General features: G+C 40.5%; 2 protein-coding genes across 2 annotated transcripts in view; one reads left to right on the top strand and one right to left on the bottom strand.

Moving 5' to 3' along the window:
• Positions 1-9,291, bottom strand: part of WASHC5 (WASH complex subunit 5) — a 67,273-nt gene extending 57,982 nt beyond the window's left edge. Inside the window, exon 1 of the mRNA XM_072603090.1 lies at positions 8,912-9,291. The gene's annotated coding sequence lies outside the window, so the exon portion shown is untranslated. The remainder of the gene's footprint in view (positions 1-8,911) is intronic.
• A 27-nt stretch (positions 9,292-9,318) lies between these two features.
• Positions 9,319-19,264, top strand: part of NSMCE2 (NSE2 (MMS21) homolog, SMC5-SMC6 complex SUMO ligase) — a 287,807-nt gene continuing 277,861 nt past the window's right edge. The window contains exons 1-2 of the mRNA XM_072603092.1: positions 9,319-9,534; positions 14,158-14,316. Coding sequence (XP_072459193.1) covers positions 14,172-14,316 — 145 coding nt within the window. The 5' untranslated portion in view covers positions 9,319-9,534; positions 14,158-14,171. The remainder of the gene's footprint in view (positions 9,535-14,157; positions 14,317-19,264) is intronic.

Below are 19,264 nucleotides of genomic sequence, written 5' to 3'. Positions count from 1 at the left end.
GGTGCCAAGAATCAGGTTTTTTTTATGGTAATTTAGAAATATGAACTAATGATGGGTACTCTGAACATTAAAACTTGGTCCGATAACCACCAACTGCACATATTACCTGAGGAACTGAATCACACTAATCTGGTCATTCTCACTACAAAGGAAACCAGAAGACAAAAGGAAGTTACCATTAAATGAATGGATGACGTACAGTATCTCCTTGGGGAAAGAAATTAAAAGCACAGAAGAAGTTGGCTTTTATCTTGCATCCACAGGCAATGAGAAACATTATTTCATGGGAAATTTGATCATCTATAAAAATGCTCTCAATAAACATTTACAAGAAGACCACCATGGATATAACTGTGGAGAAAGTCCACAGTGAACCTGAGAAGTTCATTCTTTCAAATCAAATGAGCATATACTTCCACATCCTATGATTTTAATGCAAGGGTAGATATTGGTGGATGCTTAAACATCTTGGAAAAGATAGGTCAGGAGCAAGCCTTTGGTAACCCAAAAGCTTTCAGGCTACATGGAAGCCTTCTGCCTATATATCACATGAATGTTTTCTTCAAGGGAAGAGTTAAGGGGTGCTAGGCTGGGTGAGGACCAAAGAACATCACAAAAATGATATTGATTATACTGTAATGGAGAGGAAATTACTGGTTATTGATGTTAGAGTAATTTCTGAATCAGCTGTTTGTGCACAGTTGTACCACTTATTTGCTAGAGCAAAAACCAAAATCAATACTAAATGAGAAAAATAAACATGAGCTGATAATGGTATGCAGCTGAGATATCTCTAACTTGAACTTTTTAAGCAAGTTTGCTGACAACGAAAAATGGGAAATGGATCCAAGGACATGCAATGACAGAGGATGGCCACTTTTCAAGGAAGTGTAACCAAATAAATCAACTGCTGCCACACATACTTACAGAGCCTAGAAATGGCTTCAGCCAGCAGACGTGATTTCTTGAATGAATTGTGAAATCTGGTGACTAAGAATACCACAAACTTAGAATATCATTCATTTGTAAAATGTTCTAGTTGAAAATGGTGGAAAATGATCAGGATCACCTTGTAAAACAGTGAGAAGCAGTGGAAAAGAACGTTTACAGATATCGTCATGATGGACTGAACTAAACCATATTATTTCAAAGGCATTTGAGGATTAAATTGAAAGATAAAAACAAATAGATAAAAAGTAGAAAAGACCTATAAATTTTTTTTGTTAAAGTCTTTTCATTATCACTGTCCCTAGTACTTTCTGAAAATAGAAAAATACTCTAAAGAAAACTAAAATGGGAAGAGGCAACTGATGTCTGGGGCTGAAGTCGGGAAGACATGAGCTCCAATCCAGCCTCAAGCACTTAACATATGTGTGACCCTAGGAAAGTCACTTATGCTCTCTTTTTTCACTTTCCTCAAATGTAAAAAGCAGATAACTGCATCTGCCACCCTCCTCTCCTGAGTTAAGTCCAAATGAGATATCTGTAAAAGGTGTTTAGCACGGTGCCAAGCATACAGCAGTAACACCAGTATAAATGCTGATTCCCTCCATCTCCCCGACTGTTTCAAACAGTAGGGCACCTCATAAGTGTTGTTGAACCTAGCTGATCTACAGCAGCCCACATCTTTACGGTCACACAACTGACTGAAATGTGGGAAGGATATGGTTTTCACTGTGCTTATTATTTTTAAAAAAACTGATATGACAGAGAAAAATGTTGCCCTGAAAGCTTTTCTACAACATGGTTCCCATGCACATGTCAAAATCATAAGATTCCCTGAAAGATATAACAGATAATTTTGTTTGATATCTTTCTGATTATATCAAAATTGGCACAAAATGAGGAGATTCATATTTGTCAAAGGTTATTGCCACTGACGTGGAAGACATGTGACTTAGACTGCAGATGGAAGGATTCCTTATAGACAGTGAAGCCCTACAGATGCCTCTGTAAATGATCTTATGATGATTACATCAAATCCTGGTATACTGCAGAAACTCCTACAGGAGCCCTAGATTTTCTTAACAGATTTGGTCTAATTATCCATGTAGGAACAGCCCAGGTGATAAAAATGTCTATGTTCCAAACTATGCCATGCAGTTAAATAGACAACTTGTGGAGCTGGACTATCTTGGAAAGATACTGTAGAACAATGAAAGAGGTCTAGAATTGAAGATGAGGACAGAGGGCTGGACTGCTTTTTACAAACTGCAATGTTTTTAATGACCTTTCCCCTGAATTAAAGGCCTGTCTTTTTTTAATGTAATTATTCTGTAAGGCAGCTACACGGAGCAGTGGATAGAGTATTGGGCCTGGAGTCAGAAAGATCTGAGTTCAAATCCTCTTTCAGATATAGAAATGCTGTGAGATCCTGGACAAATCATTTAACCTCAGTTTCCTCAACTTAATGTTGTTCAATTGTGTTTGACTCTCTGTGATCCTATTTGGTTTTTTTCTTTTTTGGCAAAGACACTGGGGTGGCCAGAAAGTTATATTCAAAAGGCAACGGAGAAGTACATCATGGGTATGAATAGCCTGTCAACACGCTGTCACATATTACTAATAATGAGTAAAATAAATATGCAATAGTGTAAGAGAAACAATGCAGAGGATGTAATCACAAAGATGTATGAGCAGAAGAGGAAGTCAGCTAGTTGTGTGCAGGAAGTGCCAGCTAACTTATGGAAAGCATGTAACCCATGTAAGAATGTTAAGAGATATCTCCTTTTAAGACAACTGTATGCAATCTCTTCCTCTCTACTAGTTTCTTTCTTACTCCATAAGAAATAGATCCTACCATCCCTTCTAGCTTTCATCTCATATCTCTTCTGAGCCGAATTCCTGGAAAACAATTTTTTTGTTCAGTGACTCCATTTCCTTCCCCCTCCCCTTCTCTTCTCAAATCTCTCTAGTTGACACCATCTTTTTACTGAAACTTGTCTCCAAAGTTACCCAGTGATCTTTTCACTGCCAAATCTAATCTCTGCAGAATGTGACACTGCTCATCATTTCCTGCTGCATATTCTCTCCTCTCTGCGTCACTCCTCTCTCTCAGCTCTCCTCCTACCTGTGAGAACATTCCTTCTTAGTTTCCTTTGCTGTATCTTCATCCACATCAACCTCCCTAACTGTGGGTGCACTGCAAGGCTCAGTCCCGGCCCTCTTCTCTTTATACTCTCTCATTAGCTGATCAATTAGCAAGCATTTATTAAGCGCCTACTATATGTCTGGCACTATGCCCTATCACTGTAGCCATAGCATTCTGGGGCTACAAATACAAAGACAGAAATAATTTTTATTCTCAAGGAAGCTTAGGTTCTAGTGAATGGTGACTTCATCAGCTTCTACAGAGTCAATTATCATAACTATGCAGATGACTATCTAGTTCAGTTCTATCTATTGAGATCCAGTCTTGCAATATGAACTGCCTAATGGACATTTTGAACAGGATGTCCCATCCTGGACAATTTGGACTCTCAGAAAGTTCAAAGCATAACTCCTTGTTTTCCCCAAACCTTGCCTTCTTCTGAACTTCTCTATTACTCTAATGAGGGGAACCATGCTTCTAGACATCAAGGTTCATTACTGGTATCATCTCTTCACTCTTACTTATCCTAAACATCCAATCAGCTGCTTAATCTTGTCACTTTTGTTTACATAATATTTCTCAAATATGTCCTCTAGTTTCCACTCATTCAGGTACTACCTTAATTCAGGCCTCTGTCAACATCAATGCTCTCTGGACGACAGCAATACACTATTTGGTTTCTCTGCCCCAAGTCTCTACTCACTCACCTGTTCTCCAGACCTGTCAAATGATTTGCCTAAATTACAGATCTGCTAGTCAATTCCCAACCCCACCCCACAATAAACTCCAGTGGTTTGCCAATACCATGAAGATTAAGTACAAATTCTTCTTTGTTATTTAAAGCTCTTCACAACCTTCACCCATCTTATCTTCCCAATCTTATTACACATTATTGTTCTCTGGGAATAATGGCCCCTTGGCTATTCTACACACATAGCTCTCCACTACTACGCCCCCCATTTCCAGGTCTTTGCATTAGCTGTCCCCCAGTGCCTTTACACTGGCTGTTCTTCCTTTTCAAATCTGTTTCTTAAAATCCCTGGTTTTCTTCAAAATTCAGTTCAAAGGTGGCTTGCACGTGGCTTTTCCCAGTCCATTAAATTGCTAATGTCTTTCTCTCTAAGGTTATTTTTATAATCTACTTTGCATTTTCTATTTACTTATATTTGTACATGTCTCTCTCTTTAGAATGTAAGCTCTGTGAATGCTGGAATTGCTTTTGCTTTATCCCCAGCATTTAGCATAGTGCCCAGCACATATTAAGTGCTTCCTCTGATGCCCTCTTCTCTCCTCTGACAATGCTCTCATCCCATTGCACCCAGACTACTGAAGTAGCCCGCTGATGGGTCTGCCTCCTTTAAGTCTCTTCTCATTCCAATTCCTCCATTCAGCCACTGAGATGATTTTCCTAAAATGTAGGTTTGACCATAGCATCCCAGTGACTTCCTATTACCTCCAGGAGCAAATATAAAATCCTTCTGTCATTCAATGCCCTTCAGAACCTAGCACCCTCCTCCCTTTTCAATCTTCCACTCCTTGATCCAGTGACAGTGGCCTCTGGGCTGCTTCCCAAACCTGACACTCTATTTCTGGGCTCTAGGCATACTCTCTGGCTGTCCGTCATGCCTGGAATGCTTTCCCTCCTCTTCTCTTCCTACTGGCTTTCATGGCTTCTTTCAGGTCCCAACTAAAATTCCATCTTCTAGAGAAAGCCCTTCCCAACCCTAGTTCTAGTTTTTCTCTCATTTCCTATTTATTCTGCATGTAGTGTGTTTGTACATATTTGTTTGTTGTCTCCCTGATTATTTTTTAAGGACCTTGAGGGTCGTATTTGTTGAGTCTTTTCAGGTGGGTCGGACTCTTTGTGACCCCATTTGAGGTTTTCTTGGAAGAGATACTTCAGTGGTTTGTCATTTCCTTCTCCAGCTTTTACAGATGAGGAGATTGAGACAAACAGGGTTAAGTGACTCTCCTAGGGTCACACAGGTTAGTGTCTGAGGCCAAATATGAACTCAGAAAGATGAAACTTCCTGACTCCAGGACTGGCACTCTATCCACTGTGCCATCTAGCTTCCCTCCTTGAAGATAGAGACTGTCTTTTGCTTCTTTTTCTATTCCTAGAGTTTAGCATAATACTTGGCAAATAGTAGGCATTTAATAAATCTTCAATGACTCACTGACTGAATAAATGCTTGTTGACTGGAAAAAATGGTGGGGGGAAGATTTTTCTTTCTTCTACCTAAAATTAAAACGTTGATTATTTGTCTGCTGTGGTTAGAATTTGTCAGTAAGTTGTGAGCTTGTTTCAATTCTGATATTGATAGCTTCTTGCTACTTTTTTTGCTGATGGAAAAACTTAAAAATATAAAACTGATATGCAATAGCAACTTATTTACATTACAACAATGTAACTGCTAATAATAAATAACAATTCTCTGTCATAGATATTTCCTATGTAACCAATGTACTGAATTTCCACAAGTAAGCATTTATTTATTCAAATCAGTAATCTGAATCCTCATTGTCAGCTGAAAGCTAGTCCTAAACAGGTTACTTAGACTCCTAAAGGGCTATGTTTAGGATTTTCTTTAAAGATGACAAATTACTCTGCAACCTCTCCACAAACACAGATAATTTTTACAAGGGATTAAAAAGTTTTAATGTCTTCTAAACTTAGTCTTAACTCTAAGGGGCAGCAATAATATTCTGCTCCTCAAGAAAACTTTGCTGTTTGCTAGGGATGGGGAATAATCCCAATGATTAGTTTCCAAAATTGTAGAAGAAGTCTTTACTATTATATGTATGCTAACTGGAATGCAAACACCCTGCTAAATGAAGGCTACCACAAAATCACCCAACTGTTCTGACTGGGTCCACAACAAATTTATGTCACATAACTTCAACTGGGTCCTCACTGTTGCTAGGTAAACTTACCATATCTCCCTTATGAACTCACTATCCCACTCTCCAGAGACTCTTTCAAACTTTATTATCCCTCCTCAAGCCTACCATGGCTTCCCTTCACCCATTCTTTCGTCTGAGAATCTTGCCTCATGTTTTACAGAAAAAATTGAGTACATTTGCCCAATTACTTCTTTTCCCCTCTTCCTCATCTCTTATCAAGTGCTTTCTGCAACTGTCTCTCCATCACCCTTGTCTCACATGATGAAGTGCTCCTACTTCTTACCAAGACTAAGCCCCTCTATTTACTTGTTCAAGTAATCCCATTCCAACCTTCTAATCCTATTCCAATTCCTCTAAGGGACTGTCCCCGATGTCATCCCCACTCTCACTTATTTTCAATCTCACTCTCTCTACTGGCTCATCTCCTACTGCCTATAAACATGCTCATGTCTCCCCACCCGAATCCTTCCATCCCTAAGATACATAATTTTATATTTCTTCTGTTTTCTGTACTTAACTTCTCAAAAAAACCTTCTACAAAAGGTGTCTCCATTTCCTTTCCTTTCACTCTCTTCTTAATGTCTTACAATTTGGGGTTCCAACCTTATCATTCCACCAAAAATGATCTCTCCAAAGTTACTAATGATTCTTAACTGATGAATCCATTGGCCTTTTCTCAAATGTCATTCTCCTTGACCTCTCTGCAGCTTTTGACGCGGTCGATCAATCCCCTTCTAGTCCTCAATGCTCTCCTCTCTCTAGGTTTTCATGATACCACTCTCTCCTGGTTTTCCTTTGACCACTCCTTTGTATCCTTTACTGGATCCTCCTCCAGACAATGCCCACTAAGTACAGGTGTCCCTCAGCATTCTACCTTGGGCCCTCTTTTCTTCTCCCTCTGTTACTTCATTTGGTGATCTCATCAGCTCCCATGGATTTAATTACCATGTCTATGCTGATGATTCTCAAACCAACCTTCCAATCTTGCATCTCCCGCTGCCTTTCAGATATTTCAAACTGGATGTCCAGTAGACACCTTACATCCAATACATTCAAAATAGAACTCACTATTCCCTTCCCCCTCCTCCCCAAGCCTTCCAGGCCTCCTACTTTCCATATTACTATTGAGGGCAATACCACCCTCCAAGTCTCTCAGGTTCACAACCCAGGAGTCATTCTCGAACCCTCACTATCTGTCACTCATATCTAATCTGCCACCAAGGCTTGTTAATTTCACTTTTGTAACATCTTTCAAATATACCCCCTTCTTTTCTCTGACGCTGCCACCACTCTGGTACAGGTCCTCATCACCTCAGACCTAGAGTGTTGAACTGGCCTGCTGGCAGGTCTGCCTGTCTCAGGTCTGTGCCCACTCCCAGTTCATTCTTCATTCAGTCACTAAAGTGATTTTCCTAAAATGAAAGTGTGATCATGTTACTCACTCCCATGCCCCCTGATAAACTCCAGTGGCTTCCTATTGACTCTAGAGGCAAATACAACATGCTCTGTTTGGTGTTCAGAGCCCTTCACAACTCAGATTTCTTACACCTTACTCTCCTCCATATAGTCTCTGATCCAGTAACACTGGACTCCTGGCTGCTCCACAGACAGGACATTCCATTTTCTGGGTTCAGAACATTCACTCTGGTTGTCCCTCGTGCCTGTTTTGCTCTCCCTCCTCCAATTGGACCTTTCTCACTTCCTTTTAAGTTACAACTAAAATTTCACCTTCTCCAGGAAGCATTCCCCAACTCCTCTCAATTCTAGTGTTTTCCTTTTGCCAATTATTTCCTATTTGTCTTATTTATGTAGCTTGCTTTGTATATAATTGTTTGCATACTGTTTCCCTATTAGATTGTGAGCTCTTTGAGAGCAGGGCCTGCCTTTTGCCTCCTTTTGTGTCTCCACTGCTTAGCACAGTGCCTGCCACACATTAGACACTTAACAAAATGTTTACTGATTGACAGTATGATTTCGTGGAAACAGCATGAGATTTAGAGTCAGAGTATTTGCATTTTAATTTTGGCTGTAATATTTACTACCATAGGGACCACGGAAAAGTCACTATTGTCACGTTAACTTATACCTCTACAAGACTGTTTTCCTATCTGTAAAATAAAAGGAATTGAACTAAATGATCTCTGAAGTTCATTTCAGCTCTCAGTTCTATGATCCTAAGTGTCCCTTAATCTATATGTTTTTCCTAAGTCCTAGAAAAGTATAAAAAAGGTTTTGTTTATTAATTGGCATGTCGTCCAATAATTTTCAGGATGGGAATTAACACTAGAAAGAATGTGATTGTACTTCAAACAATAAAAGGACTCATCACACCCCTCCATAAGCAAGCCTAGAAATGTGAAACAGCCTTTGGAAAACCCCTGTATTTTATCTTACTTTGGGACCCAAAGTTGCCCAGTCTTTACTTACACATACATACACACACGCACCCTGAAAACAAACCTTGATTCTGCGGTATAACAACAAGAGTCACCACAGGGGTGCTTCAAACCTGGAAAAAGAAGTATCTGTGTGCGGCTAGGCACCTGATTATACCACCACCTTCGTACAAGTTTAGTACTGTATCGAGTCTCCAAGCTATCCTTCCTACGTCTGGGCCTCAGTTTCTTTCATCCGCACTTACAACTAGGAAATATTCCAGTTTAGAGTGCGAACCACAGGGCTCAGAGCTCGAAGGGCCATTTGCTTTTCATTTTCTAAACAAGGAAACTGAGGCCCAGCACAGGGAAATGACTCGCACACCCGGGGAACCGCAGGAAACCGAATCCCACGCCAGGGCCCCGCTGGATAATCACGAGATCCCCAAGGCTCCCTCACCTTCTCACATTCGCCCAGGCACGCAAGGCGGGCAGGGGCTGCCCTCCTCCTTCCCCCGCCCCTCATCACCAGGATGCTCACCCTGTCCCAGGGGCTCCAGCCTGAGTCACTGGTCCCAGGTACCACGGGCCCCCGGGGAGCAGGCACGGTCTTCCTTCCTTCCCAGCTCCTCCCGCCGGGTCGTGGACCCGGCTCTCCCTCAGTCACCTGCCACGGGGCCAGGCCCTGCTCCAGGGCCGAGGTCTGTCTCTGCTTGTCCCGGTCTGGGGGGGCAGGAGGAGCGGTGGGGGGGTCGGCGCCCTCCTCGCCCGTCACGGCCGGCGGCCGGTGCCTGACAATTTCCCCTCGGCCCCCCACCCCAACCGAAGGCCCCAACCAACCCCCTTCCCCAGCCTCGGAGCCACTACGGTTGTCACATGACTAGAATGGGATGGAACAGGGTGGAGCGCGGAGGCGGGACCAGGAAGGGTCACGTGAACAACCACGTCCAGAAGGAAAGGGAGTAGGTGAAGGCCACCACGTGACTAACTTATGCCCCCCCCCCCGGCGCCCGGTGATGACGTATGTCAGCGCCTAGTGATGACGCGAGATCGGCGCCAGTTCCGCGCTGGTCTCCATAGGGATCAGAGAGAGGCGGCATCCAAAGTTTGGCCGGAGGCTTCTGACTGAGGCGGGTTCCAGTGTGGGCCGGCCGACCGGACCAGGTAAGGGGCCCGGCGCGGGTGGAGGTGGGAAAGGACCTGTTGACCTGTGAGTTATGTCCTTCCGGGGAAGACCGTGGAGGTACTGACCTGGACTCGATTCCGTTTCCACCAGCGTTTTGTTCAGTGCGTAGCTTGTGACAGGAGCCTGGAGGGGGTAGGTGCCCTCTAGTCCGGACCCTCATTGCCCAGGTGGGGCAACTGAGACTCAGAGGGTACACGATCGCCTAGTATTGATAATCAGCATTTAGGTCGCTTTCAGGATTTTTAAAAAACATTTAAAAAATGAACATAAACATCTTTCCCACATGAAGCAAATAAAAAGAAGCCCACAGCCTTAAAAACCCAATCCTGGCTGCGGAGCCCGAAACGCCGTCCCACGCTGGCCGTGCCTGAGAGGTGTGTGCGCCCTTGCGCCTTGGGGGCCTCCCCAGCCGTGTCGGGGTGCGCCTGACCGCTGCGCTGAGCGCCGCTCTGCAGTCGGCCCGGGTTTTGTACGTGATCCTGGTTCCGCTGAGTCCATTTTTCCCTGGATCTGTTTCAGCATTTCTCTGTGGCACAGGTTTGCCAAAGACTTCACAGTCGCCCCCACGACGTGGGTAGCCCCGCTTTGCACAAGTCCAGGAGCTTGCCCAGAACCCCAGTTAGTAGTAGGGGAGGGGCGCTTTGATCTCAGGGTCTCCGTGCTGTCTCTCTCTCTCCGTCGCTCGTTTTCTCTTCCTCCTTCTTTGAGCGGGTGTGTGTGTTTGGAAGGAAGGGGAATATTCGCTTCGGGTCTAATTGTGTATACAAATGTATCCACTTAAAACATGGAAGGCATAATCTTGCTCCCTTTTGTACCACCTTACTCCGGGGAGGGAAAGGGTTTAGGTTCACAGTTAGCTCGTTGGAGAGATAACAAAGTTTCTCCAGAAGTTATTATGAGTGGATGACATCATTGAGAATACTTCAGATAATAAGAAGGCCTGCAGACTGCAGGTGGGCTCAACCAATTGGAGTGGCCTTCAGAAAATTACCAAGTTTTTGATAAAGGAACCAAATCTACAGCTAGCTGGAACTAGCCAAGAAAAAGGACCTGGAGAAAACTTTTCTTCACTGCGCTTGCTTAAGGAGCCTCATGCATAGAAGCAGACACACCCCGCGTGAAATTATCCCTCCCTTTTCTGATCATGGGTCCTGTGTTAAAGCATGTTTGGGAGGGGATCGCAGCAAGGGTGGTTACTTAATGGACATGTAGGACAGACCAGTCCATCTCCTGGTGGGAGGATCTGTGCATACAGCAATACCACTTCTAGTTCTGTATCCCCAAGAGATCATCAGAATGCGAAAAGGACCCACATGTACAAAAATATTTATATTAGCTCTTTTTGTGGTAGCAAAGAAGTGGAAATCGAGGGAAATGGCTGAACAAGTTGTGGTATGTGAAGGTAAAGGCATACTATTGTTCCATAAGAAATGATGAGCAGGTGGATTTCAGAAAAACCTGGAAAGACTTAAAGGAGCTGATGCTGAGCTGAACCTGGAGGGCGCTGCATACAGTAAAATTGTGCAATGACCAGCTGTGATAGACTTAGCTCTTCTCAGCAACTTAATGATCTAACGCAATTCCAAGACTGAAGATGGAAAATGCTATCCACATCCAAAGAAATAACTTGGGTCTGAATGCATATTGAAGCATACTAGTTGCTCTCTTTTTTTTGTTTGCTTTTCCTTTTTTTGTGGTTTTTCCTTTTGGTTTTGATTCTTCTTTATAACATGACTGATGTACAAATATGTTTAATATGATTGTATATGTATATATCAAATGAAATACCATCTTGAGGATGGCAGAGGAGAGGGAGGGAGAAAATTTAGAACTCAAAATCTTATAAAAGTGAATGTTGAAAAGTAAAAATAAGTAAAAAAATGGAACATAAAAAGGCTTATCTTGTAGGAGATGGAAACATGTTTCTGTGTAATAGAAAATTTTATAGATTTCTATCTGTATTTGGAGCATACTCAAGCATTTATTAAGTACTTACAGTGTGCCAGGCCCTGTACTAATTTCTGCAAATGCAGGGGGGAAAAGAAACCAAACTGTTCCTATCCTCAAGAACTTCCTGTCTATTCTAGTGGAGGATGGGGACAACAGACTAGCAATTCTGTACATAAAAGGCATAAACTGTGGAAATGAGAGGTAATCTCAGAGAGAAGGCATTTGCTGTGGGAGGTGGTGTAGAGAGTGGGAAAGCTGGGGAAATGCCTTTTAGCAAGTGGAATTGAACATGGGTTTTTAAAGAAGCTTTGGAAGCCAGGAGAAAGAACATTTGGAGATGAGAAAGAACATTCCAGGATACAGGGTTGTTGTGCGGAACAGTAAAAAGCTTGATTTGGCAGGATCTTTGATTGTAGTACTGTGTAAAATGGGGTGGAGCTAGGTTGTGAGGGGCTTTTAAAGCCAGACAGATCTGGAGGTAATAGGGTGCCCCTGGAGTTCATTAAATGGAGGTTAGGGTTAGTTATTGTGTTGCTTCAGGCACGTGTGACTCTTGGTGATCCCATTTGGGGTTTTCTTGGCAAAGATACTGGGGTGGTTTGCCTTTTCCTTCTTCAATTAATTTTAAAGATGAGGAAACTGAGGTGATATGCTCTGGGTCACACAGGGTTCTTCCTGACTCCAGGCCCAGCACTCTATCCACTGTGCTACCCAGCTGTCCAGGCTTAATTGAGGCTCTCATGTTTGTTGTATTGAGCATAAACATTGAGTCTGACCATATTTTGAAATGACAACAACAAAGCTTTGTACAGATGAAAAAGAAGGTGGAAGGAGTAACAAAATAAGCAACTTATTTTATTTTTATTTTTCATTATTAAATTTCATTATTTTAATTAAAATTTTTTTTATCTTCTTAGTTACTCAGACATGCAGTTTTGATGTTATTCTTGACTCTTCACTTGTACCCACCTCACATGTCTAATCTTTCACCAAGTCTTGTCTTTTCTATCTTCACACTCTTCTATAGGTTCCCTTCTGTTTGCTCACATAGCTGCCACTCTGGTACAGATCCTTACTCCTTTATTTATGGACTTTAGCCTTCTGCTTGGTTTCTGCTTCAAAACTCTTCCCACTCTAGCCCATCTCCACTCGCCTATCAAAGTGATCTTCCTAAAAAGAAGACCTGGTCTTGTCACCTTACTTAACATACTCCAGTGGATCCGTTTTCTCCAGGATCAAGTATAAAATGCGCAGTTTATCTTTCAAAGCCTTTCACAAGCTTGCCCCTTCCTACCTTTCTAGTCTTATTCTTTATTGTCCTCCATGTATCTGATCCAGTGACACTGGGCTTGCTGTTTATCACACAGGACACTTTATCTCCAGGTTGCATGGAGCCTTTTCACTCACTGTTCCTTGTGCCTGGAATGTACTTCATCCAGAATTTCTTCAAATCACAATTTCTGCAAGAGGACTTTCCTGGTACTCTTTCCCCTCTGCTGATACCTTCTCTCTGGATTACCTGTAATTTACATTGTATATGTTTTGTATGTATAGAATTTGCCTGTTGTTTTCCTCATTGGAATGCTTTCTTTGAATCCCTAAGACCAAGCTTAGTGTCTGACATATAGTATGTGCTCAGTTAATGCTTGCTCACTTAAAAAAATATCCCAAATAAAACGTAATGTATGAGCTATATTTTTACTAACACACAAAAAAACTATATTTGAACAAAAGTCAAATCAGTGAGTGTTTTTCAAATGTTTTACTCTGTGTCAGCGCTGAGAATAAGGTAAAAACAATCCCTGCTCTCTTTTGGTTTATTTGGTAGTATTTGAGGTTGGTATTAAATTTATAGGAAGATTATTATATGCTGAATAGGTAAATTTGAAATTAGGAAATTGTTCACATCATGTCTTGAGTCATCATCGAAAGTCACTTAACTCTTTAGTGTCTTTAAATTCCTGTAAAAGGGAGGTGACCATTTGTATGTAAAACCTGAATTACAGAATTATGATAAGCAAAGTGCTTTGAAACTTAAAGAAGTATATAAATGAGTTATCTTAAACAAAAATTAAAAATTATTTTTTTCATGCTTTGTTTTGAGAATTCAGCTTTGTACAATTATGTTTTATATTCATTAAGTCTGAGCCCTTTGACTTCTGTTTCAGTTAAGGATTTTTTAGGTATAGGGCACATTTTGTCTTTTTCTAGTAAGTGATTGACAAATATTGATTAGTGCCTCCTCTAGAGTAAGCACTGTGTTTGTGGAAACATAAACATACATGTTAAAGTTCTTTAGTATGAGGGGAAGACTTGGAGTGTAGAAGATTTCCAGATATTTTCTGGACCTTGATACATCATTTTAGACTGTCAGATTATCTGAAAATTTGTTTCACTATATGGAATGTTTGCTCTCTAGTATTTCTTAATATGGAAAGTATTAGGGCTTCACATACATTCATTTGGACATTTATTATTCTTTTCTCTGCATTCAGTATATTATTTTCCCCTCTGCTGATCCTTCCCTCTGGATTACCTGTAATTTACATTGTATATATTTTGTATTATTAATACAAAATTTATTTATTTATTTCTTAAAGCTTTCTTTTTAAATTTCTTTCTTTCTTTCTTTTTTTTTTTTGAAAATACAGGTAACAATTTCAGGATGCCAGAAAATTCAGATGATTTTCCTTGGATATTTGTCAACAATGTGGACAATGCTCTCAGCAACCTGAAAAACTGTGAGGCTTATATTGTTGCTGGAATGCAAAGTGTCACTAACACTGCCCTGGATCTTGTGGTAACTCAGAGTAAGTAATATTTCAAAATATATTTGTTTTTATTTTGGAGAATGATATATATTTCAGTTTGCCTAATTATTTTATGTTGTAATTGATTTTGAAGGTGGGTGTTTTTCTTCCCTGAAATAGTACTGAATGAAAAATACATGAACATATAAAGTACTTAGACTTATTTGTTAGGCAGAAATTCCCTTGGGGAGTATTTTATCTTTGCCCCAGAAATTGCCTTTGAGCATTCCTGTCCATGTTGCACAGCGGATATTTAATAAAAATTGTTGTTATCATTTGCCATATTCTGTTAACCAGATGACTATAGTCCTACACATTCTTTTAGTAATTCGCTCAATCATATCATACCTATATCTGTGGTCTTTAGGTATTTCTACTGCCTTAAAACTTTGTGTTTAATTATTATGATTAAAGTTCATTTATTTTAAATCATGGTTTAGAATTTTAGTCAGGATTACTCAACTTTTAATCAAATTTTCTTACAAAAAAGTAAATTTGTTTATGCTTTCTGGTGTAATCCATATCTTTCCAACTCAAAGCAAGATGTAGGTTTCATTTCCACTATAAGCCATGTGGGCTCATGATACCAAGGGAGGTAGTTCTGAGATGCTAAAGAACAGAGAAGCTAGGGTGGGTTAAGCCAGAGTGGGAGGCTAGGTCAGCAAGATAATAATAAAAGCTCACATGTATATAGTACTTCAGTATTTGCAAAGCATTTTCTTTACAAATATTTTCTCATTGTAGTCTTATAATAACCCTGAGAGGGTAGATGCTACTATTTTTCTCATTTTACAGATGAAGAAACTGAGGCAAATAGAAGTTTAAGTGGCTTCTCCAGGGTCACACAGCTAATTCGTATTTGAGTCAAGATTTGAACTTTGGTCTTCCAGACCCCAGGTCTGGCCCTTTAGCCCTGTGCTGCTAGCTGTCTCACTTGTTATTAGCTGTGTGGTTGAGGGCAGGTTACTTCTCTCAACCTCACTTTACTCACTCATCTGTAAAAAGAGTGCATTGCACTTGATGGCCTTTAAGGTCTCTTCTAGGTTGAAATCTGTCATCCTTTTTCACTTGGCCCCAGGGCTGCCAGAGAACATCTATCTACTTAGGATCAGAGTGAGAAGAGCCTCAAGGTATAGTGAGTTCTAATCTCCTTTCCCATTCATCCCAGCCCTGTTTGTTGTTTAGGATCAAAGATTTAGTGTTGTAGAGACCTTAGAGAGCTCCATCATGTTACAAATTAAACTCCCTCACATTATAAATGAACAAACTAACCCCCAGAAGAATAAATGCCCATGGTTACCCAAATAATAATATAGGTGGCAGAACTAGGATTGAAATCCAGGTCTTCTGAGGCCAAAATTTTTTTTACTTCTGGTATACTTGTAATTCTTGTCCCCATTGAGGGAAAAATGAATGCTGATTTATCAAGTAGTAGAATGTTGTAGAATTTTAGAAATTCTGAGATGGAATACTGCAGCATGATTTTTTAGTATGCTTCATGTCATAAAGGTTAAGAAATTTATCTAAGAGATGGAGATAAACACGTTTCAGTGACCTGGGAACTTATTGATTTAAACTTCGTTGACAGTCTCTGGGAACCAGTAGATAAATTGTTAAACATGAACAGGTAGTTTTCAGACAAAGAAATCATTGCTATATATAGTCATATGAAAAAATGCTATATATTACTATTTATTAGAGAAATGCAAATTAAAACAGCTCTGAGATAACACCTCACACATATCAGATTGGCTAATATGACAGAAAAGGAAAATTATAAATGTTGGCAGGGATGTTGGAAAATTGAGCCAGTGTTAGTGCAGTTGTGAACTAATCTAATTATTCTGGAGAATAATTTGGAGCTATACCCAAAGGGCTATAAAACTGTGCACACTCTTTGATCCAGCAATACCACTACTAGGTTTGTATCCCAAAGAGATTAAAAAAGGGGGTGGGGTTAAAACCTATTTGTACAAAAATATTTATAGCAACTCTTTTTGTGGTGGCAAAGAATTGGAAATTGAGGGGATACCCTTCAATTGGGAACTAGCCAAACAAGTTGTGGTATAATGATTGTAATGAAATACTGTTGTGCCATAACAAATGAGGAGTTGGATGATTTCAGAAAAACCTGAAAAGACTTATGGAACTGATGCAAAGTGAAGTGAGCAGAATCAGCAGCCCATTGTACATAATAACAGCAAAGCTGTATGATGATCATCTGTGAATGACTTAGTTATTCTTAGCAATACAGTGATCCAAGAAAGTTCAAAGGACTAATGATGAAGTGCTCTCCACCTCCAGAGAAAGAACTGATGGAGTCTTAATGCCAATTGAAGCATACCATTTTTCACTTTGTCTGTTTTTCTCATGGTATTTTTTTGTCTGTTTTCTTTGACAACATGACTAATATAGAACTATGTTTTGCATGATTACACTTGTATAACTGTTTTAAATTGCTTATCATTTCAGGGATAGAGGAGGGAATGGAAGGAGGGAGAGAATGTGGAACTCAAAATTTTAAAAAATAAATGTTGAAAACTGTTTTTACATGTAATTGGGAATAAAATAAAATATTATTTAAAAATCTCGGGGAAGACAGTCCCAAGGTGATGTGGCAGGAAGCAGTATACTGAGCTCCCCATAAAATTTGTCCAGACAGATCTAGAAAATGTGCTAGACTGAATCTTGATGGAGATATCCAAGGAAAAGTCACATTTTTCCAGTATGGGCTGGCAAAAGGAATCAGAGATGTCTATAGACACCGTCTGGTGAAGAATATGTTTGCAAAGCACTCCAGTGCTCAGGGGATGCTGTGTCCCAGAGCAGGAATTCTTAGACCTGTATCAGGGTGCCAGTGTTGTCCGAACAGGTGCCAGTATAGCCCACTGCCCAGTCCTGGGTTTCAGTTCTAAGGAAGACCGAAAGGACCTAAGCTCAGGGGTAAGTGGTTTTCCTGGGTAGGGGAGCAGTGGAAAACACTAGGCTTTATGTTGAGAGAGAAGCAAGTTCAGGAGCAGCCACTGCAGCCTCAGATACTGGGAGTAGGGTCTTAGTTCCAGCTTCTAGACCCATCTGAAGCCTGCAGAGGAATAAACAAGGCAGGAATGCTAGCCCAAAGGGGATCATACAGTCAAGTAATTCTGAATCATCAGAGCTTCTTAGTTGGCTGAAAGAGGCCAAGTTTGCAGATATCTGTTCTTTCTCTGACTGAAATTCAGGTCAGGAACTTGCAGAGCTCAGACCAAGGGTTCAGTGATCACACTTTGCCTTCGGTCAGGCCCCCTTGGGAGCATTAATATTTTGCAGTTCCACGTCTGAGCTGTTCCTGAGATCCTGGAATAACAATAGTCAATACCCTCAGAAAGCAGCAACAGTACTAGCCCACACCTTCATTCCAGAAGTGTGCAAATCCCAGCCCTAATATCAAGTATGAAGTTAGGAAGTAGGTTAGAAAAATGTGCAAATGCAAAAAATTTCTACCACAAAAAGTGATTTACAGTAACAGAGACACTCAAGACACAAAGCCAGAAGAAGAGAACAACTCCCAAACATCTATAAGCAAAGCATCAAAAAAAACCACAGTTTGGGCATAAATTCAACTAGAATTCTTGGGAGAGAGGAAGCAGGAGTAAATAAAAATATAATTTAAAATAGTCAGAAATATGGAAAAATGGTTAAAAATAAATGAAATGATAGTGCTAGAGGAAAGCACTGGAAAAAATTAGAGCTATTGAGGAAAGTATTTGGAAGGGAATTAATAGCTTGGCAGAAGAGGGACAAGACCTTGTATAAGCACCAAACTCTCTGAAAATTAGAATGGACTTCAGAAAAGCCAGTGATTTCATGTGATAACAAGAAATATTTTTAAAAAGTCAAAACATGGGATGGGGGGAGAGGAGAGAAGAAGAAGAAAATATAAGGTATCTCATAGCAAAAACAAGTGACCTAGAAAATTAAATCAAGGAGAAAAAGTTTAAGAATCACTGGATAACCTTAAGCCATGGCTCCCAAAAGAGCCTAGATGTATTTGAAGAAATCTGGAAAGAAAACTACCTGAATATCTTAGAACCAGAAAGTAAATTGGAAATAGGAAGAATCCACCAGTCATCTGAAAGAAGACCCAAAATGAAAACTTTCATGAAAAATCATAATCAAAATCCAGAGCTTCCAGGTTAAAGGAAAAATATTGCAAGCAGCCAAAAGGAAAGAATTCAAGTACCGAGGAACTATAGTTAGGCTCATACATGATTTAGCAGTCACCACTTACAGCATCAATGTGATATTCACAATGCCTATGGCAGACATGAATATGCTGGCACAATTCTGAATCACGAAATACAACAGACTCTCCACATGGAAGACAGAACCAAAACATTTATTCAAACACCAGAAAACCAAATCCATCGTAGCAACAAAGAAATATATATACAATAACACCATCCCCAAGCTTTCCCCCTGCTAGGGCCTTTGCACCAACAAAAAGTCGGAGCCAGCTGCTTGTTTTCTCTCTCCCTCAGTTCTGACTAGTCTGACTAGCTTGCTCTCAGCTCTGCTCCAGCTCTGCCTCTTGTTGTTGCACCCTTCTTGCTCCACCTGTTTGGCAAGCTCCTTCTATCATAGACTCATGTGACACAGGCTTCCATGTGACTCAAGCATGTCACCTGGGCCTATTAATGAATGGGAAAGATCTTCCCATGTATTAAGGAACAGAGAGCTTGTAATGGAATATTCTAGACGGCAAAGGATATAAGCTTAACAACTAAGAATAATTTGCCCAGCAAAACTAAGCATAATCCCAAAAAAACCAAACAGACCTCCTGATACTTGCATTCCTGATTAAAAGACCAGAGCTGCAAAGAAACTTTGAAGTACAAACAGAAGAGTTAAAAGAAACATAAAAAGGTAAACATGATTGAACTTTAATAATGGACTAAATTAGGATAAA

The sequence above is a fragment of the Notamacropus eugenii genome, chromosome 4, assembly GCF_028372415.1.
Source record: "Notamacropus eugenii isolate mMacEug1 chromosome 4, mMacEug1.pri_v2, whole genome shotgun sequence".
Lineage (NCBI taxonomy): Eukaryota > Metazoa > Chordata > Mammalia > Diprotodontia > Macropodidae > Notamacropus > Notamacropus eugenii.
This window is presented reverse-complemented; position numbering and strand designations above follow the sequence as displayed.